Source organism: Serinus canaria, chromosome Z, assembly GCF_022539315.1.
Source record: "Serinus canaria isolate serCan28SL12 chromosome Z, serCan2020, whole genome shotgun sequence".
In the NCBI taxonomy this organism is placed as follows: Eukaryota; Metazoa; Chordata; class Aves; order Passeriformes; family Fringillidae; genus Serinus; species Serinus canaria.
Genome location: NC_066343.1, coordinates 24,039,494 through 24,066,645, shown reverse-complemented (window position 1 = coordinate 24,066,645; position 27,152 = coordinate 24,039,494). Strand labels below are relative to the sequence as shown.

At 41.0% G+C, this 27,152-nt stretch overlaps 1 protein-coding gene across 2 annotated transcripts in view; it reads right to left on the bottom strand.

The window, feature by feature from the left end:
- The window catches only part of PALM2AKAP2 (PALM2 and AKAP2 fusion), a 267,097-nt gene that overhangs the window by 133,188 nt on the left and 106,757 nt on the right, over positions 1-27,152 (bottom strand). The window contains exons 4-7 of one of the 2 annotated variants that reach the window (XM_050986883.1): positions 24,730-24,844; positions 24,093-24,114; positions 15,921-16,022; positions 8,272-8,976 (exon numbers count right to left, since the gene is read on the bottom strand). In XM_050986883.1, the coding sequence (XP_050842840.1) occupies positions 8,272-8,976; positions 15,921-16,022; positions 24,093-24,114; positions 24,730-24,844 (944 nt within the window). The remainder of the gene's footprint in view (positions 1-8,271; positions 8,977-15,920; positions 16,023-24,092; positions 24,115-24,729; positions 24,845-27,152) is intronic. The other variant, XM_050986884.1, reaches the window with a different exon arrangement.

Genomic DNA, 27,152 nt, shown 5'->3' with positions numbered 1-27,152 from the left:
AGGGAAAAAAAAAAAACAACTGTGGAGTTAGTACTTTAATTCTTTTAGTGAGACAGGCAGGTCCTGTGCAGTATGTCCTTGAGATCACAGCATATCTTGAACAGTGCTAGGTAGAGAGAAACACAGCAAAAAGACACAGAAATAGGCGCAGTGAAAAGGCAGATTTATTTACTAGTAATACTGTACAGAGAAAAAAAAAAGAGAAGCCACAGTTACAGCATGGCTGTTGCTGGCAGTGTTCTTGGGTTTTTTTATTTTGGTTTTTTTCGTACTCATTTTTTTAATCTGAAGAAAAAAACATAACAGTCAAAAAAGTACACTTCAGGTTACAAAGTACAGCAGCTATCCCCAGCAATTCTAATCCAGTGTTAGCACAGCAGTTTTTCCCCAACAAAATGGGATTTTATTTACATTAGCTCACAAAGAAAGTGGGAGAAAGCTTAAAAAAAATCTCAACCACAATCTACATTCACCATAAAAGCTGCATTTTACACAACATTTTCTTGAACCCCTAAAAAGAGTTGTTCTTTGCCTATGGAGTGAATGCAGTTGGGAGGGGCAGAAAAACCTTAATAAATGTGTTCTTTGCATTTGTCCTGATCTGCTCCTTCTTGGCTACCTTTGCTGCAGTCAGATTCAGTTGGTCAATGGAAAAGTAAAAACTTTCAGATTGATTATTTCTCTTGTATCTGCCCTAAGCAGTTCCTTGTAAAATAACAGGAATAGCAGGTACAATATTTGAGACCATCATCAATAAAGCACCTTAATCATAAATACTGGCTGATCTTCACACATCCACAAGGCTATCCCTAACCTGCACAGTACTAAATATGTGTGTTACTTCAAGTGTGCACTTAAGGTTAGTGTAGCTCAAGCAGCACATTCAGCTGGGAATTTATATGGTTGCACAAAACCTTCTTAATTTTGGAATTTGACTCTCTTTAACTGGCATATTATCTTGGAGGGATACCAGTAGATTCTTGGCAGCTAATTTTTCTGAGAATGCCTTTGCATGCTGGATCAGTCTCTGGGGAAGTCCACATTTTCTCCAGGCTTTTTTGCCCTGCTAGTAGCAACCTGACATACAGCGGGGTGGATTGCCTTCTGCTGCTGTAAGACCTGCTTTCTAGATGCTGATATTTTATGTACCTATACACATCTGGCTCATATGAGTTCAAGGGGCATAGTGTGTTCCAAAGGAATAGTAAGGTAGACAGCAGATTTACCTAAATAGTGAGATTTTAATGGAACTTGCTGTTTGGGCAACCCACAGGATGCCAGATTAATAGAGAGGGAGAGTGCTCCTCTAATATCAAATATGTCTGAAGAATCTGGGAAAATAAAGGAAAATGTCCAAATAGTGAGGACAAGATACTATAATTTCTTAGAACTGACACCAGCAGGCCTAGGGTGAGTTTTATTAGTCCAGTCTCTCCTTACTTCCCCCTCTTTTTTCTAGGAGACTACAGAAAGGGAAGCAGATGGATGAAGAAAAAGGATCAGTTGAGCCATTGTGTCCAGAATGAGAACAAGCACAGAGACAGGGGACAGGCAGAGTCTGGGGCAGAGATGTGCAGAGAGAAAAACTTGAAAACAAAAGTTACACTGCCTCTTTTCTGTTGTGTTTGTGTGGAGGTGAAAAGTTTACCCCTCTGTCCCCTGTGTCTCCAGGCAGTGGGATTTTGAGAATTCTTGGAGGGTGTTTGTCTTCTCAAACACAGTCAGCAAGGAGACCATGCTCTAAAACCCTCTGCAGAAAAGTGCACCAGTTTCACAACACCATTTAAAATTCTAGTTAAACTAATAAGAAGACACAGTTAAAGCAGCATAAGCCTTGCCTGTAGCATATTGCTTAAAGACCAGACCCTATACACATTTGTGCATGTGCTTAAATTTTACTTGTCTGGGTCACCCCACTAAAAAGGACTACTTGGATCCTTGATTTTATTTGCTCATGGGCAAATCTTTAGGTCTTACAGACCCTATGAATAGATATGCAAGGTATAAATTTTGGTACAAGTCACTAACATATCAGTGCAAGTTAAAAATATAAAAATTTACCAAAAGTGGTGAGCTTGAGTTACTTACCTAATTCTAAAAAATTATTTAAGGGTTTTTAAATTCAATTTCTGAAGCAGATTAATTCTTAGAACAAGCCCCTAAATCCACCTTTGAGAAGAATTTGGGACACAATTGCAGGAAAGCTTTGAAATACAATAGCAGCAAAACCCCGCAAAGTAAGAGAAGCTTTTGCAAACTGAAGGAAGGGGCTCAGAATTTTTCACAAGTCTGCCCTTAAGAAAAGTGGCCTAATCTTAATCCACTGAACAGCCTAAGTGGAACCATTGCAGGTAAAAAGCTATAGATTTTGCAAGACTCTTTGAACCCACAAGGAAAAAGGCTCCATTTTATAATTGTTTAATTTTAAATACAAGTGGGACATTTTAAAGAACTTCATGCACCCTTGTCACTATTTACAAGCTAAGTTAATAGAAGTTTATATTACAGGTTGGATTTATATTCTTTGGACTAGGTGACAATCCATTTATATTCCAAACTGAATAAATTCAGCCATTTTATAGAATTTACTCATTTACATACAAAAATTACCGTCCATATTTTTGTTGGATATTGTCATAGTCTGCAACTTTTAAGCTCAGAACTAAAGTTTACTCTTGTTGCTCAGATGGCTCAAGAAACACAATCTGAGCAAATCCTAAACTTTCCAACAAACAGTGAGAACTGGTTGAAACTTAGTGAGTTTAGAAAAAATAAAGAGTCTATGCCTCAGCATGTGGGAAAATCCTCTACTTCATCTAAAATATTTTGTTCAACTCTTTCCAGTGGCACCATCTCTTTCACTTTGAAATCTAATGTTGGATAAAATATGACAAGACATGTGTTTTCCCTATTAGCCATACCACTCTGCTGAAAGTAGTTAGCTATTGCCTACTCTGTTGGCTTTCTAGTAAAGAAATTTGTCTAGCTATAGAAGGTGTAGGTCCACCTTTTTCTGTGAAACATGTTTAATTATTTAGCTGTGTCTAGAGCAGTTATATTGGATTCTACTCCTCTAAATTGACTCTTTAAAAAGTGTTGTGATCCTTCTTCCTGGAAAAAAATGTGGTTAGGTCTACAAAAGATCCCAAGAATTTGGGCATTGTCATAAATGTATGAAAAAGTTGAAAGGCTCAGTGTCATGGGAAGGATGACATTCCAAAACTCAATACCCATCTAGGGTTTGTATCTCATTACAAAAATATTTATTCCTTAAAAAAATACACAAATGTAAAATACTACATTTTCTATTATATCCCCGCTTACTTTCCAAGTATGCCATTTGGATGTTTGAATAAATTAAAAGGTAGAACACCTTTTATTTCTCTAGCAACTCCCTATGCTATCTCTTTTGCTCAGATTAGTCTGTGGAATCTTAAAAATTTGAGCGTGAGGAATCAGCAGTGAACTTAAGTACAATGGTAGGGGACTAATAAATTATCCGTCAGGGAAGCCCCTCCGAATGTTTGCTCATGGATGGTAGCAATGCTGACTCAGGACCTGATCCTACCGGATGCTAAGCACCATTTAGTTTTCTGTTTTTCTCAGTAGAGGTACAATGCTTAGAGTTAGCCTCTCCGATTACACCTCCTTGGGCAAACTCAGCAGTATATAAAATCTGTATAGGTTCATAAGGAACACCCAAATGACACTCTGCATTGATCATTCATGCCCTGACCTTGCAGACTCCTACCATGTTCTTCCTGTGAGGAGTCCTGTTGGCTGAAACAGGTCTACATACAGCAGAATCAGGCATGCACGTTTTTGTTTGCAGACTGAAGTCTCATACTGCACTGGTAGAGGTACACTTCTCAGAGAAGGGCTTATGCACACTTCTCTTGCTGGGGATTGAAAGATAATGTTGTGTTTATACAGCTTTGGAATACAGCCTGCACTTTTTGAAAAAAAACCCCAAAAACCCAAGGAAATAAAAGATACAAAAAAGAAGAAGGAAACCTAAGAGTGCTAAGGCAAACTGTCAAATGGCACATCATACCTACTTTGTCATTCATTTAGATAACATCACAAAGGCAGACCAGAGGAGTTCTGTAAACATATACCATACAGTACATCAGCCACAAGAAATTAAAAAAAGAAAACAACCCTGTAATTCTTTTCTTTCTGTATTGATACTCTAGTAATTGAAAGAGATTGCCTAGCCACTAATCATAATGCCGTGGTTTTTGATTTGTATTTTTTTTTCTGTTAAAAAAAAGGAAAAAAAAAAGAAAGAATGGAAGTAAAATGCAGTGGTTTGCAAAAGAAATGGTCCCTGAATGCAAACAAGGGACAACATGGAGAGTGGGTTTATAGAAACTTAGAAAATACAAAATATAAAAAAGTTTCCTAGGTTACATTTTTCCCAGTTTAGGAAAAAATACACTGAAAAGAGGTTTTTCTTTGTTTTTCTTACAAAAGTTAAGGCGAGCAGTTTGTTGTGGCAAAATGCTATTACTGAACCAGTGTCCGACTCTACTTTTTCATATCCCCTCATGCTGAAACTGAAAATGTACATGTGATGGTTAAACAGAAGGGATTTTGCTTAAAACAATATAGAAAAACCCATCCCAAAATGATCCTTACAAAAATCTCTCTCTGCTTGACCACAGAGCAGGCCACTCTCCTTGTGCCTGATTGCGCATGGATTTTCACAGGCAGCCTCCTATCCAAGGGTAAGGAGAAAACCAACCCTTTCAAAGCCCAAACCATCCCTGGAAAACCAGTTTACATTCATCAGCCTGGCCTAATGCATCTGAATTCCCCTGTAACTTGGCTGCAGGCTAATGGCAAGAAGGGACATGGCAATGTCCAGGCACGGCTGCTGCCCTTGTGGAGGAGGATGATTGGAGTAAGTGTGTCTCAGCTAAGGCCCTGTGATTTCAGAGCCATTAGCTCCTGTTTCATGTTGTTCCTGACCTCAGATGGGGAACCGCCTTTGACCTGTAAAGACCAACCCCATACTGGCGAACCTTTGGCTTTCCTGGACCTGCTGGGGCCTGTTAACCATGGAGTCAATGGGAACACACGACAACGACTGGCCTTCCTAGGCACTCAATGTTAGCTACAAGTACTGAGCAGTAGGTATTTGAGAGGCTTAAGGTTTAAGGCTTGTGCTCTACTTCTAACCACTAAAGGGCCACTTCTGGATGGTGTGCCACCACCTCCCCAGCGTGCTGTGCCTCAGATGGTGCAGTGGTCTCAGACATGTTCTGGTCCCCGCGTCAGCAAACATCTCCCAAAGCTGGCTGCTAAGGGAGTCATCCCCAAAATGCTGAGCTGGTGCTGAACCAGAAGGTCATCTGACAGGGGAGCACATGGCTCAAGAGATGCAGGGACAGAAGGGGTTAGATTAGTATGACGCCCTAAATTTCCCAAGCAGGATGTGTTGAAAAGAAATGTTCATATGGGGACAAGAGTGGAGGGGGGAAAAGATTAGGCTGTGAAGACACCATGAGGACAGGGTGGCTGTGAGGGTGGCATCAGACCCAGAGAGGAAAAGGTGGTGAGCAACAAGATGACTGGCCAGGCCGGGAGGAGTTGGCTGGGAGATCTGTTTCCGAGTATCACTGGTGAGGGGAGCAGGCTCCAGAGAGATAGACCTACTGCAAAGTGTGCCGGGCTCCCACATCATTCACAGGTAGGTGCAAGACAGAAAGGGCCTCACCCTTTGTGTTGCAGGGCTCCAAAACCTTCCTGGGGACAGCCTCACCTGCCACATCGGGATGGAAACCAAGGGTCTTGTTTTAAGAAATGTTTATAATTGTAAATGTTTAGCATTTCTGGGAAAAGAGAGAAAGGGAAAAAAACTAAACACCTAACCACCACCACCACCAATGAAAAAAAACCCCTAAACCACACACAACTCAGCCAAAACCACACACAGGCTGCTAGTTTTTAACACAGAGCCACCAGACCTTTTGTTGCAATATGAGGCTCTGTGGCCCTTCTGCTCTGTGATAAAACGTAACCACCTAAGCCTGAGTCAAAAATGATGTGCAGAGCTTCTCTGGGTGAGTTTGGTCCTTCTCCCAACCAAAAGCCCCCAGGGGAGGCAAAGGGAGGGTGTGAAAGTCTATTCATTTCTGCCACTCCAGCTGATATGGAGGTCAGCAAAATTTCTCCAGGTGTCAAAGAGGTGAGACTGTCTTTCACTACTCTTGCTTTTTTACTACTTCTTGTTTGGGTTTTTTTGACTGACAGTCACCTGGGCAGTGGTGAGAAGTTTCACTATCATTTCCATAGTGACAGCTGAGTGACCTAACATGGGAATTACCTTCTGCTTTTTTTGTATGTGTAGGTTTTCAGCGTGCCTCGTATTACCAGCACTGAACAAGTGTCTTTTTTTACTGGCACAGAAAGAAAAGAGTACAGAGCAAGAACTGTGTTCAATCAGATGCTCTGGACTAACAATTAATGCAGTAAAAGCACCATCCATGAAAGAAGAGAAATATCATAGGAACCACCTCAGACTGAAAAGAGGCTTTTGTTGTTTTCTTTTTTTTTTCTTTTAGTTTTTTTTCAGTTGCTGTTATTGATTTTTAAAGTCTGATAGTTTCAAAGACACTTCAAAATAATCTTCAGCACTTGTTCACACTATCAGAAAATATAAAACCTGATTTTTAATCTCACTCATGCAGTTATAATTCCAGAGTAACTTCACTACAGAGAGTGAAGTTAAACTGAAGCCAAACCAGTGTGATACAAGAATCAGGTTCATAATAACTCACCATGAAAAAGCTAGCTGCTTTCTCATTTAGAAGAATCAAGGAACAAGAGAAAAAAAAAAAAAGGAAAAACCTATTGATTTTGGATGCCTTCACATTTTTACATTTTCATCTTTAGTTGTTTTTGATTTTCAGAGGTCAGATGAAGAAAAATGCACTGGAAATCAGGCATCTTTTAGTGCCACATGTTAGAAAATAAAGCATCCAAAACCACCAGCAGTTTTTGAAAATATTAGTCTTGTGGCTACAGGATCTCCCAAAACAGCTGCTCTGACAAAACTCCAGTGGGCATCCACAGGAGTTTTACTTGGACAAGCAGGGCAGCATCAGACCCAATTGCCTGTCATTATATAGGTGCACTGGAGGTACACTCTGTGAGAAATTACACTTCTGTAAGAACTGCAAAAGAAAACTCTGGCCCTGTGCCCATTCCCAGCACTGCGAGTTTCACCACTGAATCCAGGAGGAACAGGGTCAGACTGTCAGAAAAGTTCATATATTCTAGGGAAATAGAAAGCAGCATCCCTCTTCTATTGGAGTTCAGCAGGAAAATTTCGTGTATAAACATTGGCAGAGTTACTGAAAGTAACTCTGAGGAGTGACTCCGTTTCTGTTGGCGTAACAGCTGCATCTTTTTAATATCAATTTCAACTGTTATTTGGGGAGATGAAGTGCATATACAATACTGTAATCTGGAAGATTTATATAAGGCAAAATGATCATTCATACATTTTCTAGAAAGAATAATTAAGGTCCACTTCTGGTATCACCAATTAGCGGAAATTATTTTCTGACACTGCAAACTAAACTTGAAAGTTACTAAAACCCAAATTTATGCAATTTTTTGGGAAAGACTTGTCTGATTTTTAGCAAATCAAAATGGTAAAGTGATCTGAGCCTTCCCCCAAGAAATAAAAAATATGATACATGCAATAATGCTTAATGTGATTTTTCTTAAAAAGAAGTAACATTTTTTTAAGGCTTTCATATCTGGTGGCTGTGAAACTCAGACTCCCATAAAATCCTAGGAATCTGATCAAGCCTGCCAGATACTTAAAGAAAAAATGTAAAAAGTGTTTTCATTATATATATAAAATATATATATAAAAATCAAATAAATATGAAAACATATGTTCCATTTCTCATTTATCTCTCACTCTGTAATATTAAGGAAAAAACAAAACAAAACAAAACAAAACACCATCACCAACAACACAAAGAAAAAGAGAAGCCAAAAGCCCCCAGCCCCTCCCCAACACCAAATAGAATGCCTGATGGGAAAATAACCATGCGTTCCTCTTCCGGAAGAACTAGAGAGAAAAGCAACCCAACTGCAAGGCAATGGAGGCATTCACTTCCAGTTCACAGTATTGCAGTTAGAAGTACAGTGAGGTCTAGGTAAGTGATGGAGCAGGAGCTGCCTGGAGCAGAGAAGGAGGAGGTGTTCACATGACAATACAGCATTGACAGCGCTTTTTCTTTTGTGTACCTGGGGCAGCTTCCAAGGGCAGGCTCTCTTCCTTCCCCTCAGGAGAGGAGGGCTCTGTCGTGTCTGACAGGGGCCTGCCAGAGACCAGCTCTGCAGCGTTCCCATCCATGGTGGAAACATCAGTCACTGTCTTCTCCCGCAGTGACTTCTCGTCGTCTTCATCAATCAGCACAAGCTCTGCCTTGATGGTCTCATCATAGCCCAGCACTTTCTTTGTCTCCTCTTCATCATCAATGTTCTGGTAGCCCATAAATATCATTGTCACCGGCTGATCTGCACTGAGCTCTGGGGTTTCACCACCACAGGGTTTGTCTTGTGGCTGAGGGTTCACAGCACGTCCTTTGCCGGATTTGTGTACCATTTCTAGCTTTGCCTCCTTGAAGAGCATTTGCTCCTTCATATGGCTAAGGTTTCCATCGGCTACCACATTTTTGTCTGACACAGTCATTGTTTCATGCCCTCCTTTTACACTTGATTGTCCAGCTTTTTGCATAAGTTCATCTACGTCCTTTGAGCTTAATTTATGTACTCCATTTTCTACCACTGTGCCACCAGAGTGAACCTCATAGACTACCTTGGAACCATCATCATAGACTTTGAATCCTCTTTGATGGGCCTCATCTGGGCCAACAGGTGAAGCAGAGACAATCTTGGTCTCTCCTGTCTGTTTGTCTTTCTCCACATTAATTTCCATGGTGCACAAAGCTTGAATGAAAACAAGAGAGGAAGTGCATGTTACAACAAAAAAAGCCAGTGAATGGTTAATTGCCAAACAGACAAAGAAAACTATGGTGCCCCTTTTTCCTGTCTCCTGCCTCTAAAGGACTAAGCGTTCTAAGTTAGAGGTGGGGTGCAACACTGTGACACTGTTACACTACGGCTTTTTGCCCAGGTGGAGGCTGGGCATATCTGCGGCAAACAGGACCTTCTCACGCACATGGAGCTGTCTTTGGTCAACTAGGAGCACCAAGAGGTTAGGTGTAATTTAGACAAGGGGAGGTGAAGCATGCAGGCTGCCCTCTAACTTTTTATTCTGAACTTGCCTCAAAATTCAGAGAGAACCCCTCTACTCTCTTTTCTGCCATCAAACTGGTAACAAGTTTTGTTTGCAGCAACACCCAGACCATTTAATTATCAATACTTGTTCTTGATTAACTCTTCCATTTGTAGCACTCAAAATGTTTTAGAAGGGTGAAGAAATATTGTTTATCTCTGTTCTGCCTGTGGGAACACAAAATCACACAGGAATAGGACAATCTCTCCCACAGATGCGTGGCAGGGCAGCTCTCTCAGCTTCCACACCAAGACAACAACTGTGACCTCTGTTTCCAGATTAAGAAAATGTACAAAATACCCAAAAGTGTCCCCTTGTTTATGTGAATTAAGCATTAAGCACCACTGTGAAAGTTGAAGAAAAAGTAACAATGACCTGATTTTCAGAGTCATGAAACAACAGGTAAAAACATGTGTGAGGGCTGTTGCTTTAGAATAGCAAAGGTTTTCTAGTTAAGGATGTAGTAATGAGATGAAAAGTGTAGACCACACAGTAGGAATAGACAAGCAGTCTACTCTGCTCCAAACCCCATTCTGAGATATGATGACATACCACTAGACAGCTTTTCAAAGAAAAAATGTGCAAAAGCATCTCAGACTTTCCAAAATGTTCATTTGTTTAAGCATTCCTTGTATACATATGAAGACATTTGGCTCCTGGACAGACATCCACAGACACTTAATTACAAATTACCACAGGCAGTGACAAGTGTTTGTGAAACTTACTATGATCACGTTCATCAACAGACCTCAATGGTATAAACATGATTTACCTTACCTGGGAATACCACAAACTGGAATGTTTGCTTTTTTTTCCTGATTTACTTTCAAGTGAGTACAGAATATCCTTGCCCCAAGAATCAATGTAGCTTGGTATGTTTGTATTTAAAAAAAAAAAATTAACATAAGAATTACTGTTACTTGAATATATTTCCTCAGTCTTTTTATTCACACATAGTAGAACTACTTTTCCTGTAACCTTAAAGCAAAGTATTTCATCATCAACAGGAAATTTATCACGACATGCATCATTACACTGCCTATAGTGCTAGATAGAAAATGAATGTGTTGGTGAGCAAGTGCATGTTGTTCACAACACGGTCTCCTTTGTCCCCTGGGAGTGCAGTCTGGTGGGCAAAATGGTTGGGTCTGTCCGTCTACATGCTGTGTACCTCTGCTCAGACCTCAGCCAGCCCAGCAGGAACTGGTTAGGTCAAGCACAACACCACAGAAACACCTGCATGGAGCCAGGGGACAGAGATGCCAGTGGGTGAAGGAACTTTTCTGCCTCTTGAGAGTGATGCCTTGCTGAAGGTTGCAGAAGCAATACTCTCCCCTTATCCACTGCAACCTAGCGGACTATCCCTAAGGACTGTGTTTTACCACTGCTTCAGGATGTCTGTGGACCAGTTGTGTCCATAGCTGTCACGACCCTGGGCACAGGATGCCACTTCCACACTAAAGTAGGGCTTACAGTTTTTGGATATCCCTCCTGTGCTGGCGTTCCATGCCTGGACATCCCACAGCAGCCTGGGCAGCCAGAAGGGAGCTGCAAAGCTGAGAGCTGAGCTCTGCTCTGAGGTGTGCAGCTGGAGACTGCAAGGCAGATGGCATGTCTGGAAACAGGAAATTAGGGCTGGAAATAAAGAAAAAATTGTTGCCCCAGGGCTGGTAGCAATTAAGCCACAAAGGAATTGGTCTGAGGAACTGTGGCAGACAGTGCCATATTGAAGCTCATTAGGCAGCTAGCATGGATCACTTGCTCTAGACTGCCCCAGCCCAGGAACTGGTGTGCAAGTGCCCTTTATGTCTTATTCAAGTGCCTCTGCTCTGAAGCCTTTAATCCAATTGGTAGTGATAATTGAACAAAGAGATGCAAGGACCAACACTAACACTCTAGAATTTTCTAGGTGCAGTTTCTTGAGAGGGAAGAAGAAAGGAAGAAGAATTTTGTTTATTGACTTGGTCCCTAGGGCCCATGAGTGGGCTCTGCACATCGCTTGACCTCACCAGGGCTGCTCAGGCAGATATTGTTCAATAATTTACAACATTACAAAGGCAGAAATAGAGGCTGGCTTGTCTGTGCTGAAGATCCTAAAACTGGCATGTTTCTGAGTGGCCAGCTAACTGAAGCTAAGCTGAACCATGAGGCAGCAACAGCACATTCAGAAAACCATCTCTGGTGGACAGAACTTCCTGATTTGTCCTGAGCACCACAATTCCAAAGAGAGGGCACCACCTGCCCATCAACTGGCTGCCTGTTACCTTCTTAGAGAGAAGTAGCACCTTGAGCTCCCCTAGAGCTCCTGTGCTTCTTTTTCTTTGAAAATTAAAAATATTATTTGGTGCATGGCTTTTCATTACAGACTGGTGATTTTCATGTGAAACAGTTGTGTCATGTATTTGCAGTGCAGAAGAGCATGCCATCTGTCAGACCCTCCCTGCTTTGACGCACAAATTTAGGTCAGTATTGTGCATTAAAAGAAGGGTTGTACAGTAGGAATGAATTCCAAAGCAGATAGCAAAAATCTGATAGTTAAATCATGTGGACCTGGCCATATTTGAGTTTGTGACCTTGTGGAGCATGATCCTGGCAAGGAGCAAAGACAAACTCCTGAACTTTACAAGAGAGAACTTTAAACTGTTCAAGGAGTTGGTGAATTAGATCCCCTGGGATATTGTTCCTAAGGACTGAGGGGCTGACCAGAGCTGACAAGGCTTTGAGACCACTTTTCTTAGCATGCAAGAGGTCTCTATCCCAGGGTGTAGGAAATAAACAAGGTAGGTCAGAAACCGGCATGGGGCTGAGCTGAAGTCACCTCCTCAAATCAAGGAGTAAGAAAGCAACACCTACCAGTGGAAGCAGGGACAGTGACCTGGGGAGAGTACAGTAATATGCTTTAACGTCAGGGGTCAGGAAAGCCAAGGCTAAGCTGGAATAGGACTTGGCAAGGAACATGAGGAGCAACAAGAAGGAATTCCGTAAGTACACAGATTAGGGAAAAAAAGGCCAAGAAGAATCTACCTCCTTGTAACTCCCTGCAAAGAAGAAGAAGGGAGAACTGGTGATAGCTGATACAGAGGAGGCTGAGGTACTCAATGAGTTCTTTTGCCTCGGTCTTCAGTGGAGTCAGGCTTCCCAATTCTCTGAATACCTCATCCTCTGGGTAGGTGTGAGAGAGGTGAATACCCTCCCACTGCAAGTGAAGAACATGTTTGGGATCCCTTGATGAAGCTGAATAGCCACAAGTCCATGGGACTGGATGACATGCATCCCAGAGTCCTGAGGGAACTGGCTGATATTCAAGGCCAGGCTGGATGGATCTCTGAGCAATCTGGTCTAATGGGAGGTATCCCTGCCACTAACAGATGGGTTGAGGGAATGAGATGATCTTTAAGTTCCCTTCCAACCCAAACTAGTCAATGATTCTTTAATTTTATGTTGTTGCCAAGCTACTCTCCATCACAATTGAAAAGTCAGAGCAGTCAAGTGAAGTCCCCACTGACTGGAAAAGGGGAACACTGCCCACATTTTTTAAAAGGGGAGAAATGAAGAACTGGGAAACTACAGACCAGTAAACTTCACCTTTGTGCCTAGGAAGATCATGGAGCAGATGGTCCTAGACGATATGCTAAGGCACATAAAAGATAAGGAAGTTATCTGGAGGAGCTATCATGGCTTTACCAATGGAAAATCATGCTTGACTGGGGGCTTTCTGTGATGGAATAATGGCAAAGGTCACCAAGGGAAGACCAACAGATGCCATCTATCCAGACTTCTGTAAGGCCTCTGATATGGTTCCCCACAACATCCTTGTCTCCAAATTGGAGAGACACAGATTCTGTGGATGGACTATTTGGTAGATAAGGAATTGGCAGGCTGGCTGGAGCCAGAGAGCTGTGGTCAATGGCTCTGTGCCCAGGTGAAACCCAGTGATGAGTGGTTTTCCTCAGGGCTCCCTCTTGGGACTGGTGCTCTTCAGCATCTTTATTATTGACATGGGCAGTGAGATCCAGGGCACCCTCAGCAAATCTGCAGATGGCACAAAGCTGAGCAGGGCAGCTGACACAAAAGGAAGGGATGCCATCCAGGGGACTTGGACAAACCAGAGAAGTGGGCTCATGAGAATCCTATAAAGTTCAGCGAGTGCAAGTGCAAGGAGATGCACCTGGATCGAGGCAATTCCAAACGTGAGGACAGACTGGGAGAAGGAGTCATAGAGGGCAGTCCTGAGGAGAAGGGCTTGGGGGTTCTCATGGATGAAAAGTTGGATATCAGGCACCAGTGTCACACGCAGCCCAGAAAGCCAATTCTATCCTGGGCTGCATCAAAAGTGTGGCCAGCAGCTTGAGGGAGGAAATTATCCCCCTCTACTCTGCCCTTACTCTATCCACCCAGAGTACTGCATCCAGGTCTGCGATTCTCAGCACAAGACAGACATGAACATTTCTGGAGCAGATTCAGAGGAGAGCCATGAAAATGAGCAGAGGGATGGAGCACCTCTCTCATGAAGACAGACTGAGAGGGCCGGAATTGTCCAGCCTGGAGAGCTGAAGACTTTGTGGAGATCTTATTGCAGCCTTCCAGTACCATTACGAGACTTATAAAAATGAGGGAGAGGGACTTTATAAGGGCAGATACAGACAGGACAAAGGGTAATGGTTTTAAACTGAAAGAGGGCAGATTCAAATACTCAGTGAGTGGCGAGGCATGGAACAGATTGCACAGAGAAGCTGTGGATGCCCCATCCCTGAAAGTTTTTGAAGGCCAGGCTGGATGGTGCTCTAAGCAACCTGGTCTAGTGAATGGCATCCCTACCCATGGCAGGGCAGGTGGAACTAGATGATCTTTAAAGTCTCTTCTAAATCTAAAATTCTATGGTTCTATACTTAAGAAGAGTTGCAAGATACATATTTTTATCAATGGTACAGAGTAGTATGATGTAACAATGTCCTATATATTAGGGAGACTTCAGGCAACAAGTTCTATCACTTTGAGGATGCTGTCCTAGAAAGTTAACAGGAGTGATATCCTTTTGTATTTTAACTCTGGCTAATTTGCTTAAGCTTTTGACTCGATCAACATTTTATTTTCATGTCTTCTACTGTGATTTTACTGCAGTGTTTTTAGATATTGGCATAACATGTGGTTTACGATCAACCCAGGGACCACATTAAAGCTACTTGGCTAAGTAAATGCATAAACATATGTGAATTTCTTAGAAAGCTGTTCACCAGCAAAAGGCACTGCCATGAGAGAAGTGAATAACAGAATCTTGCTTATCTGCCTGTGTGCATAATGTTTGTTCTCTGTGAGAAAACCTAGCAGCCCAGCTTGTCAAAGTAGTTGCAAAATGAACTAACATTGATGTTAAAATATCTTTATTTAACCAAAGCATATTTACTGCAAAATGTGATCTACTAATAGAATATAAAACTATGTGACAATAGAGTTGGAACTGAAAGCAGTACTTAGATGACAGCCAGTATTCACAAGAACAAGTTTCTGCAGAAGCTTTAATTACAGTGAAACATGATGCAGCACTTCAGGACAAGATACCAATGTGCCAACAGAAGGATCTAGATTCTTCTAGGATTCAGAGGCTTTTCTTAAAAAAAAAAAAATCTACTTACACATTGAGCCTCTTTTAAGATGGATGGTTACAGCCGACCTTTAAGAACACCTATTGCACACAAACTACACATTTATCAAGGACTACATTAACAAGGCTTCTGAGTAATCCAAAATATGAAAGAAATTATTACTTTTTGTTGTCGACAAAATGGCACAAAACACACAGAGAAGCTTGCTTTAAAGACATATCAGGGTAAGCACTGGTGGAAGGAAAGATTTTGGAATGGCTTGCAACAGAACTTGTGGAAAAAATTACACATTTCATAGCTGTGCACAGTGCCTTAGCTGCAGATATTGTTTTGCTATGCTGGTTAATTCATTTCTCAAGTAAGCCACCTTTTATCCTTTTCCTTGGGACAGCTCTTAGGTAGCCACCAGCAATTTGGTCTTGACATAGGGAGTACATTATTTAGAAAACAAGAATTTTGAACACAATAAAAATGTACAGCTTCTAACAGTCTTGTTACATTTAAGACACATACATAACCTGAAAAGTAAGTGTTAGAAAATTCTCTCTATGACTCCAAGCACAAAACAAGCCCATCTTTTTCCAAGAAGAAAGAATGGTATGCAATGAAGTAAAACTGACATAAATATTTGAAGAATGTATGTGGTCTTGTGAGTGCCTATCTGGAGTTGCATGGGTAGAAAAGAGGACACAAAACCTTGGCCTAAATATTATGTATTTGTACCAGCAGAGATAGAAAGACCTGAATGTTTCCATGTTAAAAAAAAAAAAAAAAAAAAAGGCATTTCCTATGGTACTTGTATATAGTTCAGCTACCTTGTTTTGAGAGTACTCACTGCAGTTCAAAAAGCCTTGACTTATTTACAATACATATCAATCAGTATTTCCTGGCATTTAAATGATATCAGGACACCAGACTCATTAAAGTAATATAACAAAAAGAGTTCATGGCTATTGGACTGGTATTATAATACTTTGTTCCTTGAGACTTACCAGCTACTCTGGTTGATCCGTCCCACCCAGGAACTGGCTCTGCTGTTCGTGAATAGAGGGTTGGGAGTTCAGGGATCTGGGAGTAAATGTAATTTACTGCATCTGGTGTCAGAGAACAGGAAACAGTTAGATTTGTGCCACAAGCCCCAGTGGCTTCATTGCTTAGACAGCAGAGTGTTGTCAGCCCTGACAATAGTCACTGGAGCTTTGTACTAGATAATTGGATCAAAGCAAACAAAGTGCAAAGTCACTGTCCTGTGATTGGTGTTCAACAGACTAGCTGAGGCAGGAGGGAATGGGTCCAGATGACTCAAACGTTATGTCAGATGAACACATAAAATTATTTGTCAGGAGGTTCTGGATTTATCAAGTTGGTGAGCTTTAAAATGGAGAGTGGGGTGGGAGAGGTAAGGAACAAACCCAATGCGATACCCAGAATACATGACATTTCAAATAGAGATATAAAAGCCTAAAATGCTAGTGTTGACTGAATAGGATAACCAGCTCTTTTGTACCATTGTTTCCAATATTAATGAATCAGAATTTGGCTTTTTGTTCTTAAATCTGAACTTTAGCTAATAATGAAATCTTATATAGCTATTGATGGGGTACCTGTTTCAGTCTTCAGTAAGTATTATGCTCCTGCCAGTGCTGCAATGCCATTGTTCATTAATAAATCCTGAATTAGTAGAAAGCTCTCTTAAATTATTGGCTTGTTTTACATTTGAGATTATGGCTGCTTACCATAAGCAAAATGTGTACTTGAGAAGGGATGTTAATAAATTTAAAAGTATTTCCTTGGAAACATTTTGTGGCTGGGTAAAATATAACTAGCATTCATTGTTCTGCTTGAATTCAGCTCAGCTAAGAGCAAAGCTCAGAGGAGAGATGTGCAAATAACTGACTTCAGGTCTTAAAGTTCAGGCACCAGACCAAAACAAAGCAAAACAAAACAAAACAAAACAAAAAATCATATTTTTTCCTATCAACTGGAAATGTTTTCAGCTCTGTATGGAAATTATTAAATTTATGTTCAAACATAAAATCCTATTTGTTGTGAAACAGACCATTCTTTCTCCTCCAAGGGTATTTTGCCAGTTCAATGAAAGGTTTGTCAAGCCCTAGGTACTGTCTAGTCCATGTGTTAGGGTAGGAGGCAAAATCTCCCTTCCTTGAAGCCTCTTGTTGCTATAAGCAGGTGAGGGAGGCTGACCAGTGCAAACCATAAAAGGGAACTGGTGAAATGAGAGAGAAAATGAAAAGTTCTGTTGTAACCTGTTTGATTGCATCTGGTTAAGGGAGATACTTTCATCACATTCCCTATGAGATAACACCCATCCCAGAAAAAAATACCTATGCCTGGCAGTGTCCTCAGGAAGGACATGATGTGCCACCTCTAATCCCAAAGCTTTTTTGGCAGGAAAATTTGGCCTGATATTAGTGAAATGGTTTTACTCCCATAGCAGTCAGTGATGGCCACCATTGCTTCTGGATAAAGAAAAACAAGACCCCAGGATGAAACTCCATCGCTCTGCGGACCACTGTAGGTAACTCAGGTAAGGAGTCCTCTTTCCTCCCTTCTGGTGCCAGAAAAGTAAGGCACAGAGGTACAGTGCAAATTCATTTAAAACCCCCACATTTAGTATATAGATTAGTTCAGTTTGTATCAGATGAATTGGAAAAAATCCCCAAGCCTGTCCAGGCAAATGGTATTTTATTTCATATTTCAGGGGACAAATGGCAGACTTGGCAAATGGACTTTTATAATTTACAATGCATACTGTATCTCAAAGTTTTGTAATTTTAGCAGTAGAATCTAGGAAAAATAGTTGTTTAAGACACACAGCTGACTGAGCACAGGCCACCAACAGCTGCTTTCTTTTGCAGGGTCACTTGCCTCTAACGAGAAATTGGTACAATGCTTGGTGCTGTTGCTCTGGGAAATATCACCAGCAAATGAGTAGGCCATTATTGAAAACTGAAGTAATTTCTGAGAACAAAGAAGTGGGGACTGTGTTTCTGGTCCAGGGAAAGAAGGCACTTTGTGTTCTGGAAATAGCAGAAACTTAGTAATTATTCATCCCACTGAGTGTCCTTTTGGAACAGTATTTTCAGTGCACACTCATCCAGGGACTGAGTGACAGATGTGTCACATGTGTTACATATCATAATCAATGCAGGCTTGAACTGCTTAACTAATCATCCTTACTTCTTTTGCAGTTCATGAGGATCAATAGGCATGGCTAGGGTATAGTTCTCATGCAAGACACTGCAGCAGGCAAAATTCTTTGCAAATATTTCTTTTTACCCCAGTACTTACTTACAGGGGGAACTGAGCATCACTGATATCTAGCAGTAGGGAACATCAGCTGTACAGCTTGATGGTGAAACTCTCACTTTGATGTGGTAGATACCTGTGGACCTTAGTAAGCTGTTGTTTTGTTTTTTTTTCCTTGCCTCCTCCTTTAGGAGACCATACTAGCCTAAGTGTCAGATGCTGCTAGTATTGAATTAGTTTAGAAACTACTCTGTATCTTAATTATAATAAAATATTTTTAAAATTAGCTTCAGGGCTCCGATCTGTCCTTGTCATGAGCAGGGAATTCTGGGAGGGCGATGCAATCCTCATATAGTTCCTTCTGAAGCTAGTGGTGGTGCCACATGTTAGAAATAGGGTATCTGACTACAAGATGGGGTTGGTTGATTCTGCCAGCTCCTGTCTTGTGTTGCTGCCTTCCCCACCCAGCCTCCAAACAAAGCAATTATGCCCATTTCCCTTTACCTCAATGGCAACAAGGTCTCTTTCATTTAGCACCTTTAAAAGGATATGAGGCTAATTTTGCAAGGAATGGATGATGCAAATTAGCATTTTGTTCACATGAGAAGACAGAACATAAATAACCTTTAAACAGACTGCACTCAATATCTTCATTTAAATCTTTGATAAGTTATTAACATCTAAGGATGACATAAAACTAGTTCTGTGTCTTTTTTACTACTTGCAACAAAATGAATTTTCGGAGTATGGCAACTTCTGGATTAACAGACAGGCAAGTGCCTGGCAAAACATATGGGGCAAGGTGATCCTTCAAGGGTGGTCACACAAAGCTAAACCTTCAGAGCTGCTCTGAATAGTTCGCACACAGAGGCTTGTGATCAAATGTCAGATGGATTAATTTTACAAGGGACAGATTCTCTCAAAAAAAAGTCCCATACTACTAAAATTAGAGGCAGGTCTTCTGCAAATACTGACTCCCAGGACAGGGATGTTCCACCTACAAAGCTCTCTGGGGCTGCATGGGACAGCATCAGGAAGAACAGTGATTTTGGCCCTCCCACCATGTTTGTAAGAACATCAGTGAAAGCTTTTGCTGGAAACTGAATAGTCTAGCTCTGACTTACTGAATCATGCCTTAAACAAGCTCGGGGGTTAGGGTCCACAGCTGACACATGTACATCTCTAAGCAATGTGGCAGGTGAGTGCATCTATCAGAGCAGTAAGAAATGCTGCCCAACCCTTTCTGAAGACAAGAAGCCTAAAGGCAGCCATCTCAAATGCATGTGTACCAATGTATGTCATATGGGCAACAAGCAGGAGGAACTAGAGCCTTGTGCCCAGTGTAAGAGATGCCGGAAGAATCACAGAAACTAGGTGGGAAAACTTACATGATGAGGAGACCACAATGGATGGCTACAAATATAACATTTTCAGAAAGATAAGAAAGGAAGAAGAGGAGGTGGAGTTGTACTTCATGTGGCAGAGATATTTGCATGTATAGAGGAGAGCTGTGGAGACCATGCCAGTTTTATTTAACTAATGCCTTAGGGTCCTGATTAGAGGGGTCTTCACTAAGGAGGGTGTTATGCACTGGCCTCCCTGTCAGGATGATGAAGCCAACAAAACCTTACTGTGACTGCTACTGTGGCCAACTGAGCCCAGTCTTCAAGGGTGGCTTCAATTACCCATACATTTGTTGGGAAAAAAACCCAAAACAACCATGTGCCTGATGCCATCCATCAGGTTAGTGGGATATCTTAGGGACTCCTTGTTCCTATAGATGCTGAGCATGCTGACTAGGAGCAGCACATTGCTAGATTTACTGCTTGCAAGCCAAGAAGATTTATTTGACTTACGCTGGTAACCAATGACACCTTGGACACAGTGAGAAAACATTGTGGAATTTAAGGTCCTGCTTAGAACACTGAAGATCAGTAGTAGGACAAAGACCTTAAATTTTGGAAGAGATAAGAGATAACTTTAATATGCCGAGAGCCTAGCTGTGAGAGATTCCAGTGGAAGCATCCAAGAAAGTCAAAGGAGTTTGTGAGTGCTGTGAGTAGCTTGAAAGTGCCTGCTGAAAGCACAAGAATGGTTTATTCTTTCCCTGCCTTAACAACGAACTGTTGGATGTAATTAAAAGCAGAAAAGGCAACACACTGGTTGTGGAAAGGCAGCCAGTTAGCCACTGGGCACTGCAAGCACCTTGCTAGGAGGATGCAGAGATGTAGGCAGGAAAGCTAAGGATCAGCTAGGATTAAAGCTGGCAAAAAATGTCAAGAAGAAAGGTTTCTTCAGCATTTGTGAGCAGTAAGCAGAAGAAAAGACACAAGACCACTGCTTAAGTAGTGCAGGGAAGCTAGTCACTAACAATGGTAACAAGGCAGATTTCACCTTTTTTGTCCATAAATCCACATCCAAGAGTGTTAAGAAAATGTTTGTCATTTTTGTAAGGAGACTATCTATAATATTTGAAAGAGACGGAGTTCAGTGGATGTCCCTGATGACTAGAAGAGGCAAAAATGTCATACCACAGGAATGGACCAAAAGAGGACCCAGGAATAGGGTCCAAAAGGAGGCACAATGCTTTGTCCCCATGTCAAGTGACAGAATGCCTCCTCCTAGAAACCATTACAAACAAAATGAAGCAGATGACTGGGAAAAGCCATAATGAATTTACCAAGGAGAATTCATGACAGATTAACTAATCACCTTCTACAACATAATAACATCTTCTATTGACATGGGGACAGCAATGGTTGATATTTATTTAGACTTCAGCAGAGCTTTTGACACTGCTTCCCACACTGTTCTCCTGGCCAACACTCATGTGTGAGATGGGTAGGAAATTGACTCACGTGTCGCACTCCAAGTGTGGTGATAAATGGTTTTTACTCAGGCAGCCAGAGGAGCTGTAATTGTGGCAGTTCTTGATGGAGACTGAATTTAAAAGTTATCAAAATCCTACAACGGAAAGTCAATTGCTGATGAATTTTTACAGGACATGTGGAAAGAACTCTTCAAAGAGCTGTACTTGACTCCTCTGAGGGCACACTGGTCTGTTTTGCTCTTGGTCTGCACAGCTTGTCAAGATCAGAGGACAGAAAACCAGAAGAGTCTCTAAACAACATTCTGGTTACTAAATAATTCTGGTCAGGTTTCCTAGACCACTTTTTGGCCAAATATATGCTAATACATACAAAATTCAAACAGAGGCTTATGTAAACTGTCCAATTACCATAATTGTGGCTTCTATATGTTGGCTGAAGTAGTAACAAATAGTTTGCAAACAAACAGCCAAATATTGCAGAGGATGCATTCACCTCTAAGGTAAATTTAGCAGGCAAGGGAGTTACATCAGATCTTCATGTGCCTTTTATTTTATATATACATTGAGAAATAAAAGTACATACATGGAGAGAGCTCTCTCCTTTCCATTTGTTCATGATGTGCATGCAGCATAGCACTGCAGCATGCCTGGTTTTGACTGCAGACCTGAGCACCAACAAATGATGTAATGCCTAACATCATCTCAGACCTTGTTTAATGGGGAGCTTGTCAGCTGCAAGCCACCACAGAGCTGCCAGTCACAACTGAAGGTGACAGGGCCACAACTCCCAGCCTCGGCATTTCTGCTCTACTTTCTCTTACACACTGATTTATGAAGACAGTGTGTTTCTACCCTGGAAAACATAGAATTTGTGTTAATTGTGCCTGGATGATTTGAAGCTCAGAGATTCTCACTGCCAAACACAGCTTTTTTTTTCTACAAAGCTGTGAAGGACACAGAGTGTCACTTGATCAGTCACGGGTGCTCCCCACCACTTCTTCCCTTCCCTTATAGCCTTTGCTTGGACCTCTCTGGGCTCTGAACATCCTCTAGCAGTGCTTCCTGTACACTCAATATCTCTGTCACCACAAAATTATACACAGAAACACTATGGAGAGATTAAAAAAAATATTTGTACTGCCACTGCATTTACAATAAAGGGACACAGAACAAACAAACATGAGATGTATGGACTTGGGAGTCTTTCATGATGTGGTAGCAACTGAAGAAATTGCCCAAACAGATCATTGTTGGTTTGTGTCTGTGTTTTAAACAGCTTTTCTGGGATATCCAGTGGCTCCTACCTTTTTCCTGAGGAGAGGAGAGGAGAGGAGAGGAGAGGAGAGGAGAGGAGAGGAGAGGAGAGGAGAGGAGAGGAGAGGAGAGGAGAGGAGGAGAGGAGAGGAGAGGAAGAGGGAGAGGAGAGGGAGAGGGAGAGGAGAGGGAGAGGGAGAGGGAGAGGGAGAGGGAGAGGAGAGGGAGAGGGAGAGGAGAGGGAGAGGGAGAGGGAGAGGGAGAGGGAGAGGGAGAGGGAGAGGGAGAGGTACTGGTTCACTTAGATGTAACCTCCTGCTCTATTTGCTTGCATGAATTGCTCTCTTCACTCTGGCATATTTTTGCAGTTATTTGTTACCTTTCAGAAATTACAAGCTGTCCTTAATTCTGGCTAAGTCTGTCAGGAAGGGAGCTTCTGGAAGCAGGCAAAATCTGGAGAGCATGAGGGCTCCTTTTGAACCTAATGAAATACTACATTGCTACAGACCTTCAGGGAAACTACCACTTCATAATTGTTAGCTAGGACTTCCTTTGTTTCCTTTGCTATTACAAGGCCCATGAAGATGCAGGCTGCCCCTTGCAGGAGTCATAGAAGCTCCTGAGCTCTTTGGTTGCTAATTCCTGCAGGCACTGCTCCTATTTAAGAATCTTACTAATGACCATGGTGTAACCCTGCAAAGGTACAAAATATTTGCAACTACCACTTTGTGGTACCCAAATTCAAATCCTTCAGAGAGAAGGAAGACTTAAGCTGTTACAATGGAACATACTATCTGGGATATTTTTTTTTTACAATAGCATTTAATAAAAAACTTAGATTATATTGCTAGCAGGAGTGAAAATTTCTGAACTAGGTCTTTGACTTAAAAAAAAGCCCTCTTCAGTAAGTAGTATTAATCACCTGGAAAAGACAGCTCCAAGTCAACTCAAATACTACATAGTAACATCCACTGTATCCCACTGTTTTCATTTTGGGATCATTCTACATGTTCCTCATCTACATTCACAATACAGTTGACAGCAGCTGTTATTTTGTCAGTTCAAAGACATGTACTGAAAATTAGTATCTGAGGCTTATATTTATCTTCAGATGCCTTAGCATGACATCCTTCCAGGGTCCTAAGGATCCTGGGGTGGCACTACAAGGGTCTCTTCAGCTTCCTGGGAACCATGCATATTACTCATTCACCCAGACACCTAAATTTACAGCTCACACTTTGTACAGATCACACTTTGCATGACATTGAGTTAATAAGCTAGGGATTACTACATCCTCATCCAACCAAGTGAGATTTTCCTTCTGCAAGAATCATCATGTGGAGAATATTGTTCATCAGTGAAATAATCTGTTTTTAGTAGTTGTTCCTCTGTACTAGGAAGAGTCCGCATGGAATTTAGCTGGTTATGAACAGTGCATGAGCACATACAATGGAGAAGACTGACCACAGAGAGGTGAGAAGGAGTCTGCAGTGCAGAGCTATCACCTGCTGAAAGGGGTCAGTAACACAGAAATGGTACCATGTCTGCTTTAAGTTATTCATGCTGTTCTTTCCCTTTGTGTGAGCACAAGAAGAGGTGGAACTCTGCCAAAGTAATACTGTTTTACCACAACAGTGACGTTTGTGCTTGCATTATATAAATACCAAGGAAAAAGGTAATGGCTTTAGCAAGAATCAGAAACACACAATGAAGCAAAGAAACCCACTCTTTAAACATTTGCAACAAATCTATAGTAACAACTCATGTTAAACCCAGAGCTATACAAGAATAAGAATAAAAAGGCACTTACCACCATCCTGGTGGGAGAAACTCTGTGAAGGGAAAAAATAGGATGTTTGGTTAAACCTTTAATATTTCAGGTTTCACTTGCTTTACATCTTGACTTTTATGCTAGGCTTGCTTTTACGGTTCTTTGGAAATTTTAAACGGGTATTTGTGATTGCTATTCCTTGGATTTAGGTGCCATCACAGACTGAAGGAGGGAGACATGGTACAACTAGATGAAGAGCTCTGCTTTTTGTTGCAGGCTGTAATGTTTTGAAGCGGCATTTGCAGCAAATGCTACTATCTCTGGTTGCCATGAGAGCAGGGAAGTTTTAAATACTCTCAGGATCCTGCTGATACCTTGAAGCGGGGCTGAAAGCCCCCTTAAACCTCATGTGGTTTCCCTGCTGTCAGGGAGATAACCTCTGAAATCCCTCTTCAAAAAAAGCTGGGATGCAAGGGAAAACCCAAAAACCCAACCAGAATAGACCTGATGCCTCTGCGTCTTTTCTAGTCTTGCTCATACTGGTTTAAGCTAGGTGCTCTGCAACTGCCCTCAATCTTTCCTTAAGTGCATGAATTATAGCTACTGCTTCTAAATTAAGCTAAGAGTACACTTTGGTTTCAATCTGTGCCCAGGAGTCTTTTTGTTTTTTTAATACCTTTTGCAAGTTGTCAAAGGATTTCTCAGTCTCCTTTAGTTTCTCCAAAATTATTTGTTCTTTGGCAGATATTTGTGATTCTTCACTTTCTAATTTCTGAATTTCTTGTTCCAGTCTGTGGAAGACATACAGACATGCACATACACACAAAAAATAAAATGTAAAAATTAGTTCAATGAGAGAGAGAGTTTCCTAGATAATTACTGGCATTTCAAATGTCATCAGAAACAACTTTATCTCGTATTATTCACAACTGATTTCCTAACACATGAAGGGTCCATGAATTATTTGTAAAACAAACAGATCTATTTACAGGATAAACAGTGATTGTCTTATCCACTTCTGCAAAAGCATATACAGATGAACTAAAAATATACTTCAGTATTCCTTCACTCCGATTCCCATAACATCTCTGATTTTTACTTTCATTTCAGAAATCACAATGCAGGATATAACTATGAATATGTGCTAGTGTTTAGAGGAATAAGTGTCTTCTAATGTTTCCATACTCCAGACAATGAAACTGCAAATAGTTGTTGGAAACTGGCAGTCAACCAGTTGTGGTCTAAGTTTCTCTTGAACCCATATTTTGCCCACTCTCCTCTGGGGTAAGCTATCTGTGCTTTCTACTGTTACTGCAAGGCACTGGGGTCCCCAGAGACTTTGGGTAATAAAATACATAGTTTAGAAAATAAACTTACTCTGCTAGGCAATAAACACTCAGCACTCTCATTTCTCTTGTCAAGACTTAGCGGCTGAGACCTCACACCTTAAGATGAGTTGATTATGATTTGGAACACACTTTAATAGAGCTTAGATTCTCCATTACTTTAACTCAAACCTCCTTTAATTGACATGATTTATGCAGATGCAGGAATATTCCCTCCTTCCCCCTGCTCTCCTCCTTTTATGTGTGCCACTGCTCTTGTTTGCTCACTTTTGAAAAAAAAATTAAAAAATAAAAAAAAATGTATATAAAAAGCCAAGATAAATACATTTGGACAGGGATAGTTACCTAAAACTTCTTTTGTCTATCAAAAGATCTGTGGTTGCTCATGGCTTGTTGAACCATATTTCCTTGAATGTGACAGACGAGCATGACCAAGTACTTTCCTTACCCATGGCTGCTTGCTCCTGCCTTTCTAACACAACTTTTCAAATGAAGGATCAGGACACTGATCCACACTAAAGGACACATTTTTGCTCTTTTGCAGCCTTGATCAGCTCAGGACTCCGCTAATGCTTGTTCAATCACAAGGCAGAGAGCATGGAGAAGATGATGTACGGAGGAGAGAAGGAAGAATTGCTTCTTTGATCTGAGTTTCTTATGAAATTCTTGTGCTTAAATATAGATGCAGGGGTCTAACTTTAGGCACCCACCTGGGAAATTTTTTCTCACTTTTTAATTGTATGATGATGAAAGATTTGTGGTACTTACTGATAATGCTTTTCATTAGAGGGAGGGAAAGGGAGGCTCAAGTTGTTGCAGATGGGAAAAGGCAGATTTTACTCTCCTAAAGTGTATGAATCCTTAATAGTCTCAGATTCATGGTGAACTGCCATTAAAGGTAACACCCTCAATCACTAAGTTGAAATGGCTAAATTGCAATAATTTAAAAATGAACTGTTGGCAAGTACTGCTTCAGTCCATTTAATCTTTCCTCCAAAACAATAAAAAACATAAAAGTTAAAAAAAAAAAAAAAAGTAACTATAAGTATTTTGTTCTGCTGCAATGGAACAGTTTGATCCAGGAAGAATATTCCCCCTCATGTTGTACTTCAGGAAGAAATTTTTGAAAATATCCTCTTCTACATTGACTTTTTAATCTTGATTTTTTCAGAATATGTGGTGAAGTGAAAAATTAATTTTTCATTCAGGTCAGGCATTTACCACACTCTTGATGAATTAAAGAAGTCCCCAGCTAGGTGCCTTCTTTTCCTTCTCCATCCCTTGGAATGATTTGTAGATTCACATACATTTGTACCTTGCTGCTAATGATATTTGAAATATTCTGCTGTGTTGACTGGTAAAAACAAATTGTGTGGTTGGGTAAGTCAGGCTTTACTGGTATATTTCACTTCTTCCCCAGTGAATCACTAAGCAGCATTTTCAGGATGTATATTCTGTAAAACTAGTACATTTTGCTTGCTATTTTATGCGGAAAGAAACTGAAAAATGGGAGTGTGTAGAAGTCAGCAACAATAAAATAGAGGGAGAGAAAAGAAGCCCTTTTTTTTCAAATGAAGTGGACATTACTTAGTAGCTTATGAATGAAAACTAAGTGTATGAGACAACTCACTTGATGCACGGTTATCAGCAAGTAAGCTCCTTGTAATCTGGGGTCATCAAAATTCACTAATTTTTTTGTACACCAGCTCAGATTGGAGAAGGTCATTAATTGTTTGGTCTTGCAGAGAAAGTT